This window comes from Cryptomeria japonica, chromosome 7, assembly GCF_030272615.1.
Source record: "Cryptomeria japonica chromosome 7, Sugi_1.0, whole genome shotgun sequence".
Classification (NCBI taxonomy): domain Eukaryota; kingdom Viridiplantae; phylum Streptophyta; class Pinopsida; order Cupressales; family Cupressaceae; genus Cryptomeria; species Cryptomeria japonica.
In genome coordinates, this window is record NC_081411.1 from 664,115,640 (window position 1) to 664,137,197 (window position 21,558).

General features: G+C 34.5%; 1 protein-coding gene across 3 annotated transcripts in view; it reads left to right on the top strand.

Moving 5' to 3' along the window:
- Positions 1 to 16,365, top strand: part of LOC131071180 (protein MID1-COMPLEMENTING ACTIVITY 1) — a 44,729-nt gene extending 28,364 nt beyond the window's left edge. For all 3 annotated transcript variants that reach the window (XM_058006896.2, XM_058006897.2, XM_058006898.2), the window contains exons 4-8: positions 4,350 to 4,459; positions 6,793 to 6,864; positions 13,526 to 13,632; positions 15,666 to 15,759; positions 15,869 to 16,365. In XM_058006896.2, coding sequence (XP_057862879.1) covers positions 4,350 to 4,459; positions 6,793 to 6,864; positions 13,526 to 13,632; positions 15,666 to 15,759; positions 15,869 to 15,921 — 436 coding nt within the window. In that variant the 3' untranslated portion in view covers positions 15,922 to 16,365. The remainder of the gene's footprint in view (positions 1 to 4,349; positions 4,460 to 6,792; positions 6,865 to 13,525; positions 13,633 to 15,665; positions 15,760 to 15,868) is intronic.
- The last annotated feature ends 5,193 nt before the right edge of the window (positions 16,366 to 21,558 follow it).

The window sequence follows — 21,558 nt, forward strand, 5'->3', positions numbered from 1 at the left end:
ATGGTGTTGTTGAGGACCAATACTTATTGGGATTACATAAGGATGATGTTCAGTGTACACATATTTAAGAAGTCTTACCACTACCCTTATATTTTTTCCATTGAACATAGTAGACAAAAGATTACAATATAAGTCTAGTCTGTTTCAACAGAAGTAACTGAGTTTTAGAAAATACTAGAGAACTAACCCACAAAAAGAAACTGATCAAACCACCATAACCAAGGAGTTTATGGAATACATACAATTGACTGTTTTAATCAAAATCAAACAAAGAGGTTACCCTGAGTCATCCTAATCCCATGACCCCACAATATTATTGCTACATTCAGCTTTGTCACATTCAAAGACCCCTTATATTTTTGAGTGTGAAAAATATTAAGGGGCATGGAATGTTATAGGCCTAAAGACATAACTTGTAACTATAACTATATTCTGATAGAATGGGCGCAAAGGGTAACGGTTGTAATTATTCAAATGGATAACTTGTGAGATAAGTTGTTTCTAGTTATTAGATGGTCACTGGCTGAATGTGTAAAAACTTACTATCCCGAACTATTATTTGGTAAACGGTGACATATATGGGACATATATCATTGTAGATGGATCATAAAATATCCTATTAAGTAGCAAAGGTAGAGTAGAATAGCAGGTTTGGATCTGATTGTGAAAATAATGTTGTTGGAGTTATTCCTTTTTTAAGCAGTATTTTAACATATTGATACAAACTTATCTTAAAATATATCTATTTATGAGTATATTAAAGATCAGGGCATGTTTGCCCACAATATTTCTCTTGTACATTGATGTAAATTAATATATTGCAATAGTTTGGTATATTGGATATTTGTTTTCCAACACTAATCATTTTCCCAGGTGGCCACTTGAACAAACCAATGAGAAATCTGAACACTAATGATATATGAGACATATATCATTGTAGATGGATCATAAAATATCCCATTAAGTAGCAAAGGTAGAGTAGAATAGCAGGTTTGGATCTGATTGTGAAAATAATGTTGGAGTTATTCCTTTTTTAAGCAGTATTTTAACATATTGATACAAACTTATCTTAAAATATATCTATTTATGAGTATATTGAAGATCAGGGCATGTTTGCCCACAATATTTCTCTTGTACATTGATGTAAATTAATATCTTGCAATAATTTGGTATATTGGATATTTGTTTTCCAACGCTAATCATTTTCCCAGGTGGCCACTTGAACAAACCAACGAGAAAACTGAACACAAAAATGTCTTTCAGGAGAACTGCATACAATCCCAAGAAGATCAACCAAACAGATACTATAAACTTCGAAATATGGGACAACAGGTTGAATATTCTCTCCTATGTGATCCTCCTTCAATCTAAGAAGGAAACCCTACGACTGGATGTAGAACAAGAGCACCAAAATATGTGAGCAAGGGAGAAACCATTAGAAGTTGAATAGAAGATTGGTTGGGTAGAGGAGTTCCCCTTCCCCGCCATTTTTATGTAATTTCTTCTCCTTTGCAAGAAGAATGCATGGCCACAACTTGCAGTATTTTTGCATATGTATATGGCAGAAACATGTGAGATTACCCATTTGAGCTGATATACAGTATACACAATAAACTAATTCAACTCTCACAATGTTCAGAGTCCTGAAGTAGTGCAATATACATTGTCAGTTCAGAATTTAGAGTCCATCTGGGCAGCATGAAGTCTTAAAAATGTGAAAAGATGACATTTTTAATGAAACAAGAAAGAAAAATTTGGAAACTATTGTAATAGTATCATGAGTGCAACAAACAAGCATAAGATCCAATGACTTTGGCTTTGGTTAAAGGTGAAAAAAGAGCATTGGATTTCTTTGTAGAAGGCTTAAATCATATGCATGGGGGAAGAGGGGGAAGTGCCCTTGCTTAACCTCCTCTCATAATACTTGGGTAGTGGAAACATTATTCATAAGGAGAAGGTTGTGGCCTTTGTAGTGATGGCGTGCCCTAGAGCTCCCCTACTATGAAGCAACTTTACAATCTAGAGAATTGAATTGATGGGGTTGGTAGAACAAGGTAGAGAATAGGATACTGCAAATTGATGGCCGGATTGTTAATTATTTGGTCCCAATGTTGTGGTAGATGGTGACATCCCTGCTCAACTCTGAAAAGTTATACCCAAGCTGTAACTAATGAAGGTAAGGTGAAAGGAGTTGTTGCTGACTAGTCGATGAAGATGTGCGATTAGAATGGAGGGTCACTATAGATGGGGCCGCTCTTGCCAAAAATGCCAAAAGTCCATGCCATATGCTAAAGACAAAGCTAAAACATCTTCCATCCTCTCCTTGACCTTCGGGGACATATGATGCAGCAGTAGGCAACTCCTTAGAACCACCATGTGCCACAACTTAATTATAAGTTAGGTCAATTGTGAGGATAGGTGAGGTGATTGGTATTATTATTGGAAGAGATTAGGTGATTGATGGCCAATCATGTTACGTCCTTATCTTTGACAAACGAGATTCAGAAGTCCCTATATTATCTTGGGATCTCTGTCATTTACTTGACTTAGTGCTTGTAGGAGAGAGAGAGAGAGAGAGAGAGAGAGAGAGAGAGAGAGAGAGAGAGAGAGAAGCAAGCCCCACCAAAATTGTGTGAGAGAGAGAAGCATGCCCCACCAAAATTGTACAAGCTTAATTCACAGGAGCCACTGATAATTATTGCTCGCTAATGCTTACTTTTAACACTCGCTAATGGTGGGTGTGGTTGAGGTTGTGTGGTGGAAGTTCCTCTCGTAAGCTCACTTAGGCCAAGCCCTTGGTTCTCATTTGAGTGTATGGGTATGGAGCCAACAAGCGGATTGGATGAGCATAGGTACTTATAAGTCTTTACTTGTTGTAGATGTTGCCAAAAGGGCTGGTTCATGTGCACTGATTTTGATGACAGCTGTGAGGTATCTATTTTTGTGTTTGTGATGAATGAATGAATGGTCTGTTGGAAAGAGAAACTAAACTGCTTGATAGATTTTGAGGTTTGACTTAATATGGAGATTAATTGGGTTCTCGATGTATCCGAATAACCAATCAAGAGGATTTTTAATAAGACAATGTTTAGAGATAAGTGGTATGTTTAATGTTCAATGTTCAATGAAGATCAATATTTGATGTTTAAAGAGGATTTTAAGGTCACTTTCCTGTATTTGAATTGTATTGATTTAAAATATATATTTTGAAATGGTTTGCTTTCTGCTATTATCAGTTCCTCATCTTATCATAGCTTGTTAGATATATCAAGGATGCTAATAACAACTATGTCTTACACTCAATCCTAGCAAAATTTTAGGATTTCATATTTGCATTGGTGAATTCATTAATGTCATTCTGGTGTTAGTGATCCCAATACAACATAGATATCATTCAAGATTTAAAAGAAACACCATCTTTAAAATTCCACAGATTATATAGAGTTATACATGCGACACAAACTTCTCTAAAAGGTCATAATCCAAGATCAACATGATCCAATAATGTAGTACAAAGGAGAACATAATAATTAAAGTTGATTGCTTTTCCCCTAAGGCCAAGAAAATATTCCTTTGTTTAATCTACTAGCACTAATGCAATAATCCCATAACATTTCATCATCTATCATCGCCAATTACATAAGATTTATATCTTAAATGGATTTTTCTGTTTTGTGGTTATACATTAAAACAAGTATTTTAAGCCCTCCCTTTTGAGGAATCCGAAGGCCTGCAAATGTACAGAAAAAGAAAGCCAAAGTCTGCTCGGTGTCCATTGATTTTATGATATATCTGAAAATTTTTGAACTTCTCAGAAAAAAATATGTCAACTTTAATCATTAACAGTAGAAAATGATTCAACCAATTAATATATACTCCAAACAATTTAAGAAAAAGGAAAAATTAAGTTAGCCATTAAATAACTCAATTTCCAGGAATTAAAACTAAATTCTGATCAGCTTTCTTGCCCTCAAAGATTCATTTGACTCAATACTACCATGGCTTATTAATATTTATTCCTTGAAACAACACATACAAGTCACTAATATTCAAAAGTTGCCTTGAGTATTTTTTGCCCATGTCTTGCATGTTATGATTTTTAAATGGTGCTTTTTTGGTTTTTATGTGATACAAAATATCCTCTTTAGCTGGGACAAATTAATTCAATATGTCCAAACAAAAACTTCACAAGTATGTCTGTTGCATATTTGCTAAAGTTTCAGCAAGTATGAATATATCAGGATTTTAAAATGTTTCTTGTTTTTTTATTTTTTTCATCAAATATGTAAATGTTTTGTAAACCAATAATAGAGCCGAAGCTGATGGACTATGCAGTGTTTCTGATGCAGACAGGATTCGTTAGTTTCCTCAGGACGTGATTTGATATCGGAAAGAGGTTCCCATCGGTATGGAGAATGGCAGACAGATCTCTTTGGTTGTTGTATGGAGCCTTCTTTATGTAAGCTCTTACTTCGTTGCATGTATGATCCCTTTGTCTCCTTGGATTTTTTTTAATTAACTGTTTGTTTCCATCCATGCTATCGAGATTTCTTTTCATTTACACTTTTCGGCTCAAAACATGGAGCTCATCCTATTTCTTGAAAATTAGTGCTGCAACTATGTCAAATAATTTTTTAATTGCAATAATAGTGAATTGTAATGTGCATGGTCCTGGCATTGTATGTTGTCCATTTATTTGATTTAATGAATCTGAGTACGCCTTTTTAAATATAATGTACCATTAAAGTGTGTTTGTGCATGGTCCTGGCATTGTATGTTGTCCATTTATTTGATTTAATGAATCTGAGTACGCCTTTTTAAATATAATGTACCATTAAAGTGTGTTTTTCTTGAAAATGAGAAGGAAATGAGTGACTAGATATTCATGATACAATAAATGAAATTAGTTAGTAAAATTCTAAAAAGCTTCTAATCATAAAGCCCTTTGTCACATCAATCATACAAATGGCCTCAACATAGCTACAGAAGTAAAAATTAAACTTACTCAGATGAGATATTTCCTAGCTTTTTTCCTTCTTTGAGATTTCAGGGTAAGTTTAAAAGTAGACAACAATGCCACTTTATACAATACTTCCAGCGTAAATGGTTGCTGATGTATTACACAGTAAAAGCAAACAGACAACATCGTCCAAGGAGAAAAAGAAACCATCTTTTGGAGATAGCACATTCTAATTTTTAAATGATTCTGCCACTTTGTCCGTGTCAATTGGAATTGTAAGTTAAAATGAGATGTTAGTCAAGTAAATTGATTAACAGCTAAATTGACTTGAATGCGTAATTATTACAAATTTCAAAATCCTTGATGATAATCTGATAGGATTTTGGTCAGCTTATTCTTCCCAAATTTTAGAAGTTGTCAACACGTTGGAATGAATAAAGGGATTACTGTGTCATGCAAAGTTACTATGGTATTTTATTACATTCCCACCGTTATTATTTTATAAAAGATGTAAAAAGTGGGGACAAGTAGTCAACAAATGTTTGAACTTTGAATATTCAAACATGACAAATTATTTAATATGATATAAGTTCAGATGCAAAGAGGTAAAGTTCAATCAAATAAATGTTAGGTATGAAGGTCAAAACTTTAAAACTGTTAATGGCACAACATCAGAGCAATAATTACAATTTGGTTATTGGTTATGGTATTCAGGATATTTCACAGCCAAAAAACTTATCTACAGTCTATAAGAAGTGTAGGAAGAATGTGCAGAATTGTAAGGATATGCAAATGTTAATATGATTGTCGTTAAAGTTTGTATTTTTTTTGTTATTTGTAATTCTAAAAAACGCAAATGATCTCTATTTTTTATATTTTTAAATTTTAATATTTAATTTACTGTTTTCTTCCATATTTGTGGTTTTTTTTCAATTAACTGTTTTTTTCCCATACTTGAAGTCTAGAATAAAATGCTCCTTCTGAACACTTGTACCTTGATGTCATGTAAGAAGATAATTGAAATTAAGATCAAAGGTTATTTCATCCAACTAGAATTAGTAGTTTTTGACAAATTTAATCCGAAGAGAAGGGAGTTGTGTTAAAAGCAAGCCAATCAAGTCCCAGGTAAATGATTGACAGCTAATGTGTCCTCCAATCCTACAGAAAGGATCAAAGACAATATTGCTAATTGAGAACAACATATATTCAAGAAATTACTGCATTCAAATGAATCAGACAAATGAAATGATGATAAACAAAACCTATCTTACTAAAGGATGAGAGAGTCTACACATTGTTCTCAAACATGTCACATGGTAACAAGTTGCTCAACTTCTGAAGCTTCAAATAGTTAAATAGGGTAGATAATTTATATGGTTCAGATTTACTCAACTTTTCAAACGCCTTCATGGATTTTGACTGCTTATTTTGGATGGCCACTCTTGGTCTGATTGCCTCTACTCATAGAACATGCCTACTGAATATGTAAAGGATATAAAAGATGACTATTTTTCAAGGATTCTTACATTTTGAGTGAGGAAAGTATCACCCCTCTTCATCCATGTTTGTAGCATACACAGCTTGAAAGTTGAAGTTGTCCTTCAGGTGTATAATAGCTGCATGTTTACATTTTTGCAATCTGTATGTTGTCTATGTTTAGGATATAACTAAATGCATGTAAAAGAATTATTTTCTTTCGAATTTACCTAGAGATTGAGATTGAGTTCTTGGGGTAGAAGCTAGGGACATAAATCTTTTTGAAACTTGTAAGTCATTGCATGTTTAATATCTCTAATGTTGATTATTTTTGTGCTCATCAAATGTTGTTACAGGTTTTAGAACTTGCATTTACCCATGTGGGACATTTTCAAATATAGCTGCAGTGGCCTCAAATGGGAAAATCTGTAAGTTTATTAACTCTGCATTACAGCACATCAAATGTTTGTTGGTTTATAGACATATTTACAGACATCTTTGCTCCTTGATATTGTTTTCCAGAAAGTGTTCTCGTCTTCCCCTTAGTGTAGATAATTTGAATTCATGAATAAATCTTGAATACTTTAAAGTGTCATCACTATATCTAGAGCAATGCAAAATTCTCTTAAGTTGCCCTTAGGCTTGCATGTGTCTCTGATATGACACACATGTTGCTTCCAAGAACTTGGATGCAGAATTGTTTGATTCTTATTCCTCAATGTTACTTTGTAACCTGGTCTGCCAAATCATCATAAGGATGATTAATGATAGTTAATTGCTTGAAGCTAATGCTTCCTCAGCTCATCTCTGATCAATAAGGCGGTTCCATAGAGAATAGGTAAATTGATTATCACGTGAAAAATGAATTATGTTTAGATTACCACAGCATAAAATAATCAACAAAACCACTATAAACTCTAATGTCATTTAAAACATAAATAATAAATATTATAAAATATTCATTGTTCAAACTTAAATTGCAATTTTAAAATAACAATTTCAAGTTCAACAATCAATTTTCAGCATCATAAGGATTTTCTAAATCATCAACATCAGCATCATCATTGACATTAGATGATGTAGGAACATTTGAAGAACCACAAGCAATGCCACTACCAGTCCACTTGCACTAAAATTGTGCTCACTTTTGGACTCAAGTGCAACATGTTTGAAAGTAGAAGCATCCAAGTCAGTTTGCTCTAGCTCCATATCCAATAGTTTCGTGGGGATTCAGGGACAGTGCCCCCAGTAGGGTGTGGAGGTCTGGGGCAGCACCACCAAGCCCAAATGAGGACCTTCAAAACCACAGACCTTTATGGTGCACACCATTTTCATAATTTTTAAGGCAAAGTCAAAGGTGGAATATTGTTTTGAAAAAGCCAAAAAAAAACGGCAAAAAAAACAGGACGGGTTCATCCTCAGTTTGCCTGGGTTCTTCCAGATCCTCCTTGTGTTCATCCCAAATGAACCCAACACCCCTCTCCACAGGAAGATTAGACCAGATAATATTGAACTCGGATCCGGCTGGTCTACAAGTGGATCCAGTAACATAGCTTAAACTTGATATGTTGAAAACATTTGATGATGTTGAGTGGGGTTTTGTTTGTAAGATGCCGCTGAGATACAGATTTGATGACGAATGAGTTGGTTGGATTCACAACTTTTCTTCTATAGTGCCCTCATCTATGCTTGTCAATGGGAATGCCTTGAAAACTTTTAAAGCTAACTGGAGATTTAGATACGGTGGCTGCTTATTTCTGTTGCCCTTCATTATAATGGCAGAATCTTTGAACCATGGTTTTGCAGTTGTCAACTTCACAAATAAGCTGTTCAGTTATTTAGCATCCATCAGAACAGGAGCTTAGACCAATTCGAATTTGCTGATTATATCTAATAGGTAGATCGTGTTGTATGAGCTTAACATTGTAGTACGTTAAGTCTGAAGTTTGATTGTATCTATAATGAAGGAGAACATAGGTGCAGAATCTGCAGATAATGATATGTGAATGCATTCCATCAAAGCCAATCACATGACCCAGGCACACACCATTGAATAAATATACAATAATGTTCATTATTACAAGAATCTTAAGTACAAAAATTGTACTTGACCAGAAAGTGGGGTGTGCTACTGACAGTTGAGTTCTCTGAGTGGTCTACAGATTTTTGCATGTAAGTACCCAACTCAAAGATTAAATTCAATGAAAGGTTTGTTATGAATGTGGTGCTCCATAAAGATCAAGTTATGGTCACATTGGTATAGAATTGTCCCAGCCTGATGATTATTGGACATGTTACCAGTTACATTATGATGTCTATATATATAAATACATAGTCTGTTACTTCATCAATGTAGGGTGATCACAGGCTCTCTCAATAATATTTAGGTTAATTTCTTTAGGCGGTTCAGTAACTCATTTTCACCAATAAAACTTCAAGCACTAATAGCCATATGTGCTCGGTTGAGCAATCACTCCCTATAACTGGTAATATCTGGAAAGTATTACAAGATGGTTTGCTCATATATGGAAGAATAAGGAATTGGCATCATTTATAAATTAGCAGAATCACCACTGAGATAGAAGACAAAAAATTCATTAGCAGACCTCGATTTCTTGCAGAGGAAATATACATGCTTTTGCCCTATGTTGGCAGAAACGAGAAATGGGAAATAGAGTGAAACATTTTGGCAGAAGAAACATATTTACATATAAAATACTGATCTGTATATCAGATATCTATTTCAATCTCTTGATATCCATCCATCTGTCCAACATCAATACATCAGAAAATTACAAAGTTCTAAATGTAAATCTGTCATGCACAACAGTACTGATTCAAATGTCATAAATGCCAGATAAGTTGAAATCTGCAATGTCTCTGGAAGCCTAAGGGTAAATCAATCGGCAAATAGCAAATTCTCAGGAAAACTTGGCATACTGAAAACATGTAAAACTAAAGAAAAATCACTACAACAAAAAGTATCCTGTATGCCACTTGAAGCTTGTTTTCTAGTGCACAAAACAGAAACATGAGTGTCAGGTTGTAGTTTTTGCAATTAGGCTATACCCAAATGAAGGAAATACCCTGTATAAAAATTTGACAGGTTTCTGATGACAAATACATGGATTAATGGTAAGTGGAAGATTGCTGCAGACGTGCATGATCTACAATACCATATTACTTGTCCATACTGTGAAATGTCGCTTTCAGCTGGACTGCAGGCAAAAGACACACACATTTTATAACATCTGGCTACTAGAAAGGCTAGTGTATGGTCAAATTCTAATGCCATGTTGGAGTGCATTTGATAATACTGTTTTACATCACCACAGTTTTGGTGGAATTTCTGATCGTTATAAATAAATATCTCTAGGTGTTTGCACTCTGCATGTTATGTATTTTATCCTTTAATATCTGCTATCTGGTGATTAGGGTTATAACTTACAATGAGAGATATCATGATTTTATCGTAAGAGAGTTATGTCTCCCGTCTCCTGTAAAAGGCAGCAGTATGAATTCTGTTCTTCAAACAATCTTCACCAGATTTATATCTTGATTTGTATATATATTGGTGTTACAATTTTAGCCTTTTTGGCCTATGCACTAATGAAGCTAAATAGTTCCTTACGTCAACTGTTGCATCTTTACCATATTTTGATGATGGTTGTGCTCCATTTTACTGACAACGTGGTATGTTAATCTCCTATTAGATATCAGCTTTGTAGAGGCAGTCAAATTCTCTGGCTCATGACCATGATTTCTCACAATTGATGGTTGACCTTAGCAAGACTAAGGTAGTAGTTTTTAACAGATCTGCAGATGCTTCAGAAGTGTCACTTAAACCTTTGGCAGGATCTGGTTGATGTTGCTAGAGCTTGTAGGTTGCAGTTTGATCGACCCTTTGTTCACATTGAAGGCAATTTTTCAGTTACAGATATGTAACAAATATGCATCTTGAGTAGTCTCGAGCTCCAGATTTTGAACTCTGTTTCTAGGATATTTTGTCCAAACTAATCTCCTGATATCTATTACAAAAGCTACTATTCTCTATTGTTTGGACATTTGAACCCCTAATCTTGAGCCCATTGATGAATGTGTTCAGAGAGAATTTAGCCATTATTGTCCAATGCATGTTCTGATGCAAGTAAACAATTTCCCAAAGCATTTTTCAAAACATTAATGCTCATATTCCCGATTTAACAGTAGCTTTTGACTCCTTACCTCCAAATAGTTCAAGACGTGGTAAATTAACTTCAGGTCAATGGAGTTGCAATTTCCTTGCCCACTTCTCTATTTTGGAACTTGCTCCCTGTTCTTTTCCTTGTTCTGAAGAATTAGGCAATTGCTGGTACAATGGGGCCATCCTTGATCATTCTCCTATGTGCAGGACTTCACATATGATCCTCCCCAACTTCTCCTTTCTCAGCTGAAAAAAGCATAGTTGTTAAGAATGTTTATCTGGAGTTGATTCGGGTGATTTGCTTTATCCCCCTCAGCATCTCAGCCCCAAGCTAGCACCAATCACACACCCTTTTAGCTAAATGATACTTCACGCTGTCATGTTTTATATTGAGACTAATCACTGTATCCCTTAAGAACAGAGAATTTGCAGAATTTGTCATCCTTAAGCTAAGTTACTGGTTAGGGTGTGGGTTTGTTATATTAAAATTTGAAATATATAGAAAAAGTAATACACATTTTATATATATAAATGAAATGTAATAAAAGTCAACATATTTAATATAAGTGTCCATAAATAAATAAACTTAAAATTTCATCAATATAAACATACAATTATCCACCCACACGCTTATTTCATAGATAGAAGCTTCATCACTTAAGTTGAATCAGCGAACCCCTGCAGAGGATTGAGTTTCAAATAGCAAATGATAGTGCTGGAAATAGCATTGTTCAATGCATAAATAAGCATTCATTCTTTATTTGTTTCATAGCAGCAGACGAGTGCAATTTATTTTTATGCTTTCAGTCTACAGCTGTTGTATTTTCATCAGCGACTGGCATCAGCCAATTTTTATGCAGTATCAGGCTTCTTTGTAGCAGGTGAATGTTCATCAGGTCTGCAGAGCAGGGTCACATTAGCATTCAGCAGAGCAGGGTCACATTAGCAGGTGAATATTCATCAGGTCAGCAGAGCAAGGTCACATTAGCATTCTACAGAGCAGCATCAATGAATTCTTTATCAAATCTCCATCAAAAGGACTTGCTAGCAGCCACATCGTTGCCAGATTTCAACATATGTATGTTCTATTTAACACATTCGAAACAGTTGACATTGAAAGGGTTTCTATTTTCAAGAAATCCAAATTTTCATATCAAGGCAGCAATTAGGGTTCCTCTTTTGATGCTGGATATTTCTGATTTTGACATGGGTCCCCAGATGGACCCACAGGGTACTTGGGGTAGCCTGACCAAACCTTGGGTGAACCCAAGCTGTCCAGGGCCCAAACGATCACCCAAACTAATTTTTTGCAATTTGGCACCTGTTTTCAAAGACATGGTAACTTAGTTCTTAAGAGATGGAATTTTAGGAACATTTCATATTATTTTGTTCAGTCTATGATTAAGAAACTTTGGCAGCCACTATACTTCCTTCAAATACTCTTATCATAGATATACTGCTCTTCTATTCAAGAGTTATCAGGAAATCCAGATTTTCATATCAAGGCAGCAATTAGGGTTCCTCTTTTGATGCTGGATATGTCTGATTTTGACATGGGTCCCCAGATGGACCCACAGGGTACTTGGGGTACCCTGACGAAACCTTGGGTGAACCCAAGCTGTCCAGGACCCAAATGATTGCCCAAACTATTTTTTTGCAATTTGGCACCTGTTTTCAAAGACATGGTAACTTAGTCCTCAAGAGATGGAAATTTAGGAACATTTCATATTATTTTGTGCAATCTATGATTAAGAAACTTTGGCAGCCACTATATTTTCTTCGAATACTTTTATCATAGATGTACTGCTCTTCTATTCAAGAGTTAAAGACAGGTATCAAAACACAAGGAGATTCTCCTGGGCCTAATAGTGTATTTCGTTGTCTACTCAAATCCTACTTCATAGTTGTCTAGAGCATTTTACAGCCTCCCTTGACTCATGAAAACCACAGTATAAGACCAATTGAGTCCCTCTGTCCTAGTTAGAAACCAGCTTGCACCATCAAAAAACTTAACTAGAACAAGTCAACAGCTGGACACCTGTGCTGTGAGTCCAGGTCCTATAGCCAAGAATCTCTTCCAAGAGGCCTTTGATCCTGATTGCAAAGAGACCATAGAGTATTCTTTTACTTCAAGAATAGCTCTCCAGGTTTTCTATCAGCCCAGCCACTTGTGATCAAAATAACGTTCTTTATAATGCAGACAGAGTTACAAATTATACTGTGGGAGATGATTCGGGTGCCTGTTCCCTGTACAGATCCTGTTTTAGGTTATGATAGATGATTAGATATCTCGGTTGTTGCCAGCTGCACTTGTTGAGGAGCGTTCTTTCTTCTAGATATTATATTGCTATTCGCTCTTGTACTTTTATTTATAGGTTTACATTCTCTTGGTAAAACTGTAAAAAGTTTTTGTTTGTACTGTTCATTTCTTTCACTTTGGTGCTTGCTTATTTGTTATTTCCTTCTCCATCTTTACTGGGTGTAAATCTGTTTCCATTGGTAACCTATGAACGCTAATATAATTTTATCTCATTTCTAATTTTAGAAATGCTGATGCATTAAACTAGTTCTACAGGGCAACAATAGTTTTTTTTTCTGAAAATATACCCCTTGCCTTTTTTTAAGAAACATTCATCCTCTAGTATTGTCTTCTCTTATATATGGGCTTCAGTGTAGTAATCCATTTATTGTGTGTTTTAGATGTGATGACCATATGGGTGTTTTTGATAGAATCATGTTTTGTTTAATTACTACATTGCAATTGCTATTATACGAGCATTTTATAGGTTTGGTTCGTTGCACTTCCAAGCATCAGTTGCGATTTATAGTTAATGCACTACATTCTAAGTTAAATGCTTTGTTATATAATGATAATTATGCCCTTGACTCTTTCCCTTTTTTAACAGCTCCAGAGCAGGCTTGCAATGACCTGATGACATATTCACTTGTATTTGCTTGCTGCTGTTATACATGCTGTATCCGTCGGAAGCTGAGAAAAACGTTGAACATTGCGGTAAATCTTCTTTTCCTATCTAAATTCCTACTCTTTATTTGTATTGAATTCATTTATCAGAGAAGAAGCTCTTGGATAAACTAAGTTATTGAGAACTACATGTTGAGAAATTTCTAGATTAAACATAAGCTTTTCAGTCCCTAAAAGATTTTCTTGAATGGCTGACATTCTGAAAATAGAAACAGGTTACACCATCATGTAACTCTTTCTTGAATTTTTAGGAAGGGGTCGAGTTCCATCATACCGATTGGATAGAGAGTTTACCTAGTTATAGTCGTGAGCATGGAAACACAATCTAATCTCATATCAAAACTTAAATTAAAGCTACACTTACTGTCATTGCTACCATTCATTTTTTAAACAACCAACACTATTTAACATTAACATGGGGTTGAGATTCAATTTTAATAACACATTTTCATCATTTGTAGTCGCAATTTACTATCGAAGAAATTGTTGAGTGATTTAATGAGCCATTTGTAATTTTACAATTTGAAAACAGTTAAGTTGCCAGTTTGGTTACGGGTTCAAAGTTCAGGTATGCAATATGGTGGATTTTTTTTCCCAGGTTGGGTACAGATCTGTGTGTGTGTGTGTGTATGTATTAATTAAAATTTAAATTATACAAGAATAGTGAATACCCATTGATATAATATAAAATATAATGTAATTTTTTATTAATGAAATATAATAAAAATTGATATAAAATAATTGTCCATTTGGATAAACATAATATTTCATTAATATAAGCATATAACTATCCATCCATATTTATTTCATTGATATAAACTTCATCATATAAGTAGAATCAGAGAACCACTATAGAGGATTGAGTTTCTAATAGCAATTCAAAGCGCTGGAAATAGTATTATTTTATGCAAAAATAGCATTCACGCTTCATTCATTTCTTAGCAGCAGACCAGCGAAATTGATATTCATGCTTCCAATCTACAGCAGTTGTATTTTCATCTGCGACCAGCAACAGTTAGTTTTTATGCAGCATCAAATTTCATCATAGCAGGTATGATCTTCATCAGGTCAGCAGAACAGGGTCACATTACCATTCAACAGAGCAGCGGCTTTCAGAAGCAATAAATTCTTCATCAAATTTCCATCAAAAGTATCTGTTGTCAGCAGCAATTTTTTTCCCCAGGTTCCAACAGATTTGTGTTCTAGAGCAGATTCCAAGAGATGCCTAACATCAAGAGGATTTTTATTTTCAGAAATCCAGATTTTCATTCAAAGGCAGCACGTAGGGTTCTTTGTTTGATGCTTGATCCCTATGGGTTCGTCCAAGGTTTGGCTTGGGCACCCTAAGTACTCCAGAGTGCCCAAGCTGAACCCTGGGGGAACCCAGACCACCCTGGCCTGAAGTAGTACCCGAACCATATTTTAACAATTCAGCGCTTGTTTTTGAAGAATCAGATTGCTTAGGACAGTAGTTTATACTTTTGACATGCATGGCTTAACATTTAAAATTAGTATGAGACTATTTGCAGGATTGCATATCGAGTGAACCTACACTGGCTTCTTATCCAATAAATAGATTTGGGATTTGGTTCATGTATTAGCTATAGTATTACTACAATTATCTGAGTAGCAAAGTACTATCAAGGAAAGTAAAACTTGCTAGTCCCAGTTTTACCATAGTTATCCATTAGCAAGGTACCGTCAAGGAAAGTAAAAGTGGTTTAATGAGTCATTGCTTAGTTTCATAATTCATAATTTGACATATTTCATACTCAGACATGCATGGCTTAATCTAGTAACTTGACATAGTTCATGGTGACTTCATACTCTGACATGCATGGCTTAAAACAAATTAAAATGATAAATTGTATAATACTGAAAACGTGGTTTCTTTCACAGTGGACTAGTGCTTTATTTCCAACACAAGCTGACAACCAACATGATTTTATACCTTTCAAGGCATTAGTTTTTTCTAGGAAATTGATTTAGTCTCTTAACAGTAAATGTTGCCCTGTTGGAATTTAAATCATTTGCTCTGCTTGTTGCTTGCTGCATTCTTGTAGGGAGGCATGTGTGACGACTTCTTAACACACATCACTTGCTGCTGCTGTGCACTGGTTCAAGAGTGGCGTGAAATTGAATGTCGGGGACTGGATGGTAAGTTATGAAGCTCTTAATGAATTCTTGCTTCCATTCATGTCTTGTAATTACAAATTTCAGTAAGAAATCAGACACCTATAGGACTTACTGTTGTCTGGTTTCACAGATTCGCACAAGAGAAAGATGAGTCCACCACCTTCCCAGGAAATGGAGTCATGATATTATCTTCACTGCCTATCTGATAAAGCTCGATCGAATATTGTTAACTGATCCAGGAAGCACTTGTGAATTTTCTGGCACATTAGAGCTCTTTCAGCTAAGCAAATGATATGTACATTCTGGTGCTGCTAGTTCATTGGTTTACTAAAAAAGCTTTTTTTCAGGAAATTCTAAATCTGTATACATGCATGAGCCAAATAATGACATTTCTAAGGCTGGGCAATAAATAGAAAACTATTGAAATTTGTATCATTAGTATTTTGTTCCTTCCTTTGAGGATATCTTACCAGGACATTCTTGGATTGTTTGGGCAGGGTTTAGGTTATCATACAGCTTCTTAGAGTCCCCTCCTCTTTCTGTAAATAAATGTCTTGTAGGCGTTGGGCAGAATACTAGAACAATTCTGTATACAGAGATTATGTGTCAAGATTTTACATTGATTTATATGAACTATGTGTGATTTTCTGTATCTTTTTATAAACTTTTGAACTAGACTATTTAAAACGGTTAATTGCTCAGCATAAATTATTGGTTGCATGCATTAGAAGTGTTAGGGCTTTTAAATCTTTAATTAACTATATTTCCATTATAGCTAACGAACGAAACTCTTTTATTAGTTATCATAATTCCATTATTTTTATGAAGATTAGAATACAGATGCAGAAGAAAAGGAAAAATAGACTACGTAATTTTATCAGGATTAGAATATGGAAATCACGAGTCTACTTATTGACACACAATTTTTATATAATTTATATATAGCATTTTTAAAATAAGGTGTCGCTTATTTAAAGAGACACTTTGACACTTTGATTGAGTAACTTTCACAAATATATTTGGCCAGACAAGCAGGCTCGACCATAAAATTCAGGTGTAATTGTATTTAACGAAAATGACCCTATGGTTGAGCATACGCCAAAGTCGTGTTACTACATGGTGATATTAGTATCAACTTTTTATCGAGTGAGATGCAATATAATGGTTTTCTCGTTTTTAGTGTATTCAAAATGCATTTTCCCTCTACTTAAGAACATCAAGTTAAAATAATAATTTTAATTATAAAAATATTGGATGTACATCTCCAATATCTGGAAGTTGTAAGAGGTTAATAAAAAGATATAAATGTGCTTTAGTTTGATTAAGTTGACATGTGAGTTGTTGAGGCTACACAAGTGCTAGAAAAAAGAGAGGATAGAGTTAAAGGAAGTTTGTTTAATTTGACTTAGATGTTTAAGGTTGGGAAATGGAAATGGGTACATTTTGGACAGTTGATTCCAATTCTGAAAAATATGATAGTTGATAGTATCCTTTGGGGAGTTGTTATTGTGTTCCATCAAAATTGTGTCCTTCTAAAAGTTGTTAACATTTGCCTTGCTCTATTTAGAACTCGTCAAATTTGAAAGTTGGGGAAATGGGATGCCAATGTCACATTTGGGAGCTTTACTCAATAAGTACTCATTTCAATAAGATGTTGAAAATTTGTAGTCTATTTCAATAGGATGTAGTTGAAAATTTGTAGTCTATTTCAATAGGATGTAGTTGAAAATTTGTAGATGTGTGGATCAAATTGTAACAATAGAGGTGGTGTGTGCAATGAAGGATACCCTACATGATCATAAAGGAGGAGAGAGGGGAGTGGGGAGGGGTACTAGAGAATGATGGATGGATCCTTTTCATTTTGTTTAATTCCCTTAAATAAGCATGCTTAAGGCTGATATGAATGTGAAAAAAATGAATTAAGGTTAGGGTTCTTAGAAAAAATAGTAGTTTAGGTAGGAAAAACAAGTTTAATGTTGTGGGACACCAGTACATTATGCTAGCTACCAAGTAATGTGAAAGTGTATAACATGGATGGTTTTTCGCAATGTGATAGATCATGTTCAATTGGGACGATGATGTGTTTTGGGGGTATTTTTGCTTCAAGAGTTGAAATTATTTCAAGGGACACCTATTTTTACGAGACATTGAATAAAGAGTAGTGTAGACACATTTTGCTTGTATATTTTGCCTTCACTTTAGTGTTCATGTGAACTGTAACAGATCAAGTATGCTATAAAGTAAAAAATTAATTTTTTGTTTTAATATTCAATAAAATGTAAGACAGATGAAGTAACTAAAGAGCTCCACTTGACATCATTTCTCTATCTTTTGCTCCTGTGTCATCTTTATATTTGTAACACACATGAGAGGAAATTGCTAGTCATGATAAAAACACTTAAAATAAGTTGAGCATATTCTATATAGTTTTCACTTTAGGACCACTTCTATAGTGACATGTTTGATGGTTTACAATGTAGGAGAGTATTATAAAAATCTTAAATTGATTTGATGTGATAGAAGGCAATCAATGTAATGAGAAGGAAGTTGTATACGTGAAGCTTGTATGAGGTTGATTTTAGGAAGAAGGGAAAGAGTGTAATCATAGGATAGGAAAAAAGAATAGTGGAAAAATAAGTGTTGCAACCAATGGTGCCCCTCTGCAAGAATAGGCATGTGGGGAGGTGAGAGGTAATGAGCAAAAGACTAAGTAGAAATTGACCAATGGATAAGAACGATAAGAGGCATACTTTGTGAATATTGTGGCAAAGAACACAAGGGGAATACAAGGGCATAGTTGAAAAAGGAATGTGGCATGATATAATTTGTAGACACATAAGTTTGTCCATATTCAATCACACTTGACCTTATCCCATTCTAGTCAATTAAATAAATAATTATTAATCCGTTATCTTAACCCACCACCTTAAATTTAGCCTTCACCCTTAATAAAATAAATTTATATTTATTTAATTATGTCTAACATTGTCCTACAAATCCTCCTAAATTAATTATTTAATGCCTACTTAATTAATTGATTTAAGCTAATTAGTCTTTTACCATTTACCCTATTATTAAATCTCTCTATTCATTCTCTCTCCTCATGTCACATCCTCCTAACTTGCTCACTTGCATCCTAATTTTCCATTATAACCTAATCACCTTCACTAATCATTTGCACATTCCTAATGTCAACAACATGCCATAAATGGTTCTTCCATCTCACCTCCCAGCCTTAAATGCCACCCACTTTTGTCTATCCAAGGAATTTTGAATTCCTTGAATCTCACCATGCATCCTCTTCCCAAGGAATTTTTAATTCCTTTTATCCTTTATTCTTCCAAGACTCCCTATTTCCAAGGAATTTTTAATTTCTTGTTCCTCTTCCCAATGTCCTTTGTCCTTCTTCCCCATGTCCTTGAGGAGTGTGGAGTCAAGGAATGCCTTTATGGTTAAATCTCTTGGATCTCCCACTTTTCCTCTCCTCTCACATTCAATCCTGGCCCTTCATTATCTTTTGATCTTCACCGCTATCATTATGTTGTCAAGTTTATCACTCAATCATCCTTATCATGCCATCATGTTGTTGGATCAATGAGCAACCACATCTCCAACCAATCATCATCATATCAACATACTTATTGTTTTGAGGTTTGCATGTTCTTGTTTGAATAAGCTTAGTTTATATGCATATTCCGTTTATAACATTTGCATGCAATAATGACATATGAGAGTAGGCAAGAGAAAGAGAGTAACGAGAAGGGTGTAAAATGTAGGTGTGATGGGGTGTTTGAAGATAAAGGATGGTGTAGACAATAGAGATAAGTCGTGTATATGAAGAAACAATAAGAATGAGACAATAGGTGTGAACAATGTTGAGAGCGGGGGATATAAAGAATTGAGAAGAACATAGTGGGGTAATGCATTTGGGTTAACATGAAAAGAGGAGGTTTGAAGGATGAGATCATTTAAGTACAAGAAGGGGGGATAATAATGTTTTTCCTGAGTGTTTCCCAAGTGTTGCAACTTTGAGATTGTATGGTAAATAGCAACACTAGAAAAATATCCTATAATAAGGAAAAATGGGCTTATGTTTTGATATGTAAAATAGGTTCACGAGTACAACATAGTAGACATTAGCAAACACAATCTCTCAATGTATGAAATTATTCACAGTGTCTCAATGTATGAAGTTGTTTAGAAATGGACATTTATTAAGCGCGGCTTAAGATGCTATTTCTTGTAAGTTGCTATAGGAGTACAAAGAGAGTGAAAATGATGACATGATATAAGAAAGGAAGAAATTGAAGCATGTCACACACAACACTGGACACATAAGTTTAGGAGATGCAACCTTGGAGATTTAATGTTGTTCATTAGATTGTTGATGGATATAAATGACAAAAAAGGAATAGAAAAAAAGTAGCTAAATGTGTGTAAGATTTAGCAATGAAGCACAATAAGTGAATCATTTTGTTTAAAGTTCTGAGTGGAAAATGTTGTGTGGAAGCTATTAAATTATCCATATTAATAATATCTTTGAAACCAATGACATGCATATCAAGCAAGATGAAACAAGGAAGTAACTTGTAAGTCAAGATTGTGCAATGGCCTCCAATTGCGAAAGACCTAGAAGAATGAGGATGGAAATCATGCATTTGATTAAAGACCAAGAGTAAAGTACAAGATATCTTAAGTGGAAACATAACATAAATGATGCAATTAAGAAAATGATGAAGAAGATATGATCTATAAAGGTGGAGCAATTTAGGTGTTTTGGATAGGTGGGCCATACCCATAAAAGTATGATTAGCCATAGGTAAAAGGGGATAGAACTCATTGTGAGAACTATGAAGAACACCTTTATGATGAGCAATGTATTTTAATACGCATGGTAGAGGCTTAGCTGTCCATATGTGTGTGACGGGACTCACAATCATTAACTTGACAAATCTTGTGATTCCCATAGGCATTTGTGTCATTCTCTACATTATGTTTTAAAATTTTAGAGTTATATGATACTATGATGTAGAATTTTGTATTGTGAATTGGTGATTGCTTGTGAATACCAATGTTATAAGGACCTTGAAAAATTGGGCCATATAGAAAAGAATAATTGAAGAAAATTGGGCCATAAGGTGATTGCTTATTCTATCTTTTATATGATTACTATGGATGAAGATTTACAACTTTAGAAAAGAATGATACATGGGATCTAGTACCATTTTATGAAGGATGAAAGCCTAATGATTGTAAATGAGTGTTCAAGAAAAAATATTGGTTTGGATCGAGGTATTGAGAACTATAAAGCAAGGTTGGTTGCAAAAGGTTACTCTCAAGTTGAGGGTTTTCATTATAGTGAGATTTTCTCCTATGCAAAAATGACATCCTATTGGATGTTGCTGAGAATTTGCTGGAATGATGTGTTGTCATTGATGTCAACATATTCTTCTGTGTATTCCAGTGTTGCAGTTAGATTAAATGAATTGGTTTGGTTAGTGTGTTGCTATTGAGCTGATGCAGTTTAATGTATTTTAAGATAAGTATCTCTAGTTGATTCAACATAATTTTTAGTGATCTACATGATGTTTTGATAGAGGTATGAGATCCGGTATTGAGATTGATATTCAATTGTTCGTGTTATTCGGTATTCTGGTTTGTGCTTCGTATTGCTTCAGAATTGCTATATCTTTAGTTGCAGATGTATGGGATGTGTTCGGGACGTTAATGTGTATCCTTAGTTTGATTGGTTCCTAATTTGGATGTCTACAAGCAAATCTTTCATGTTGACAACTAGTTTTGATAGTGTTGTTGAGCTCC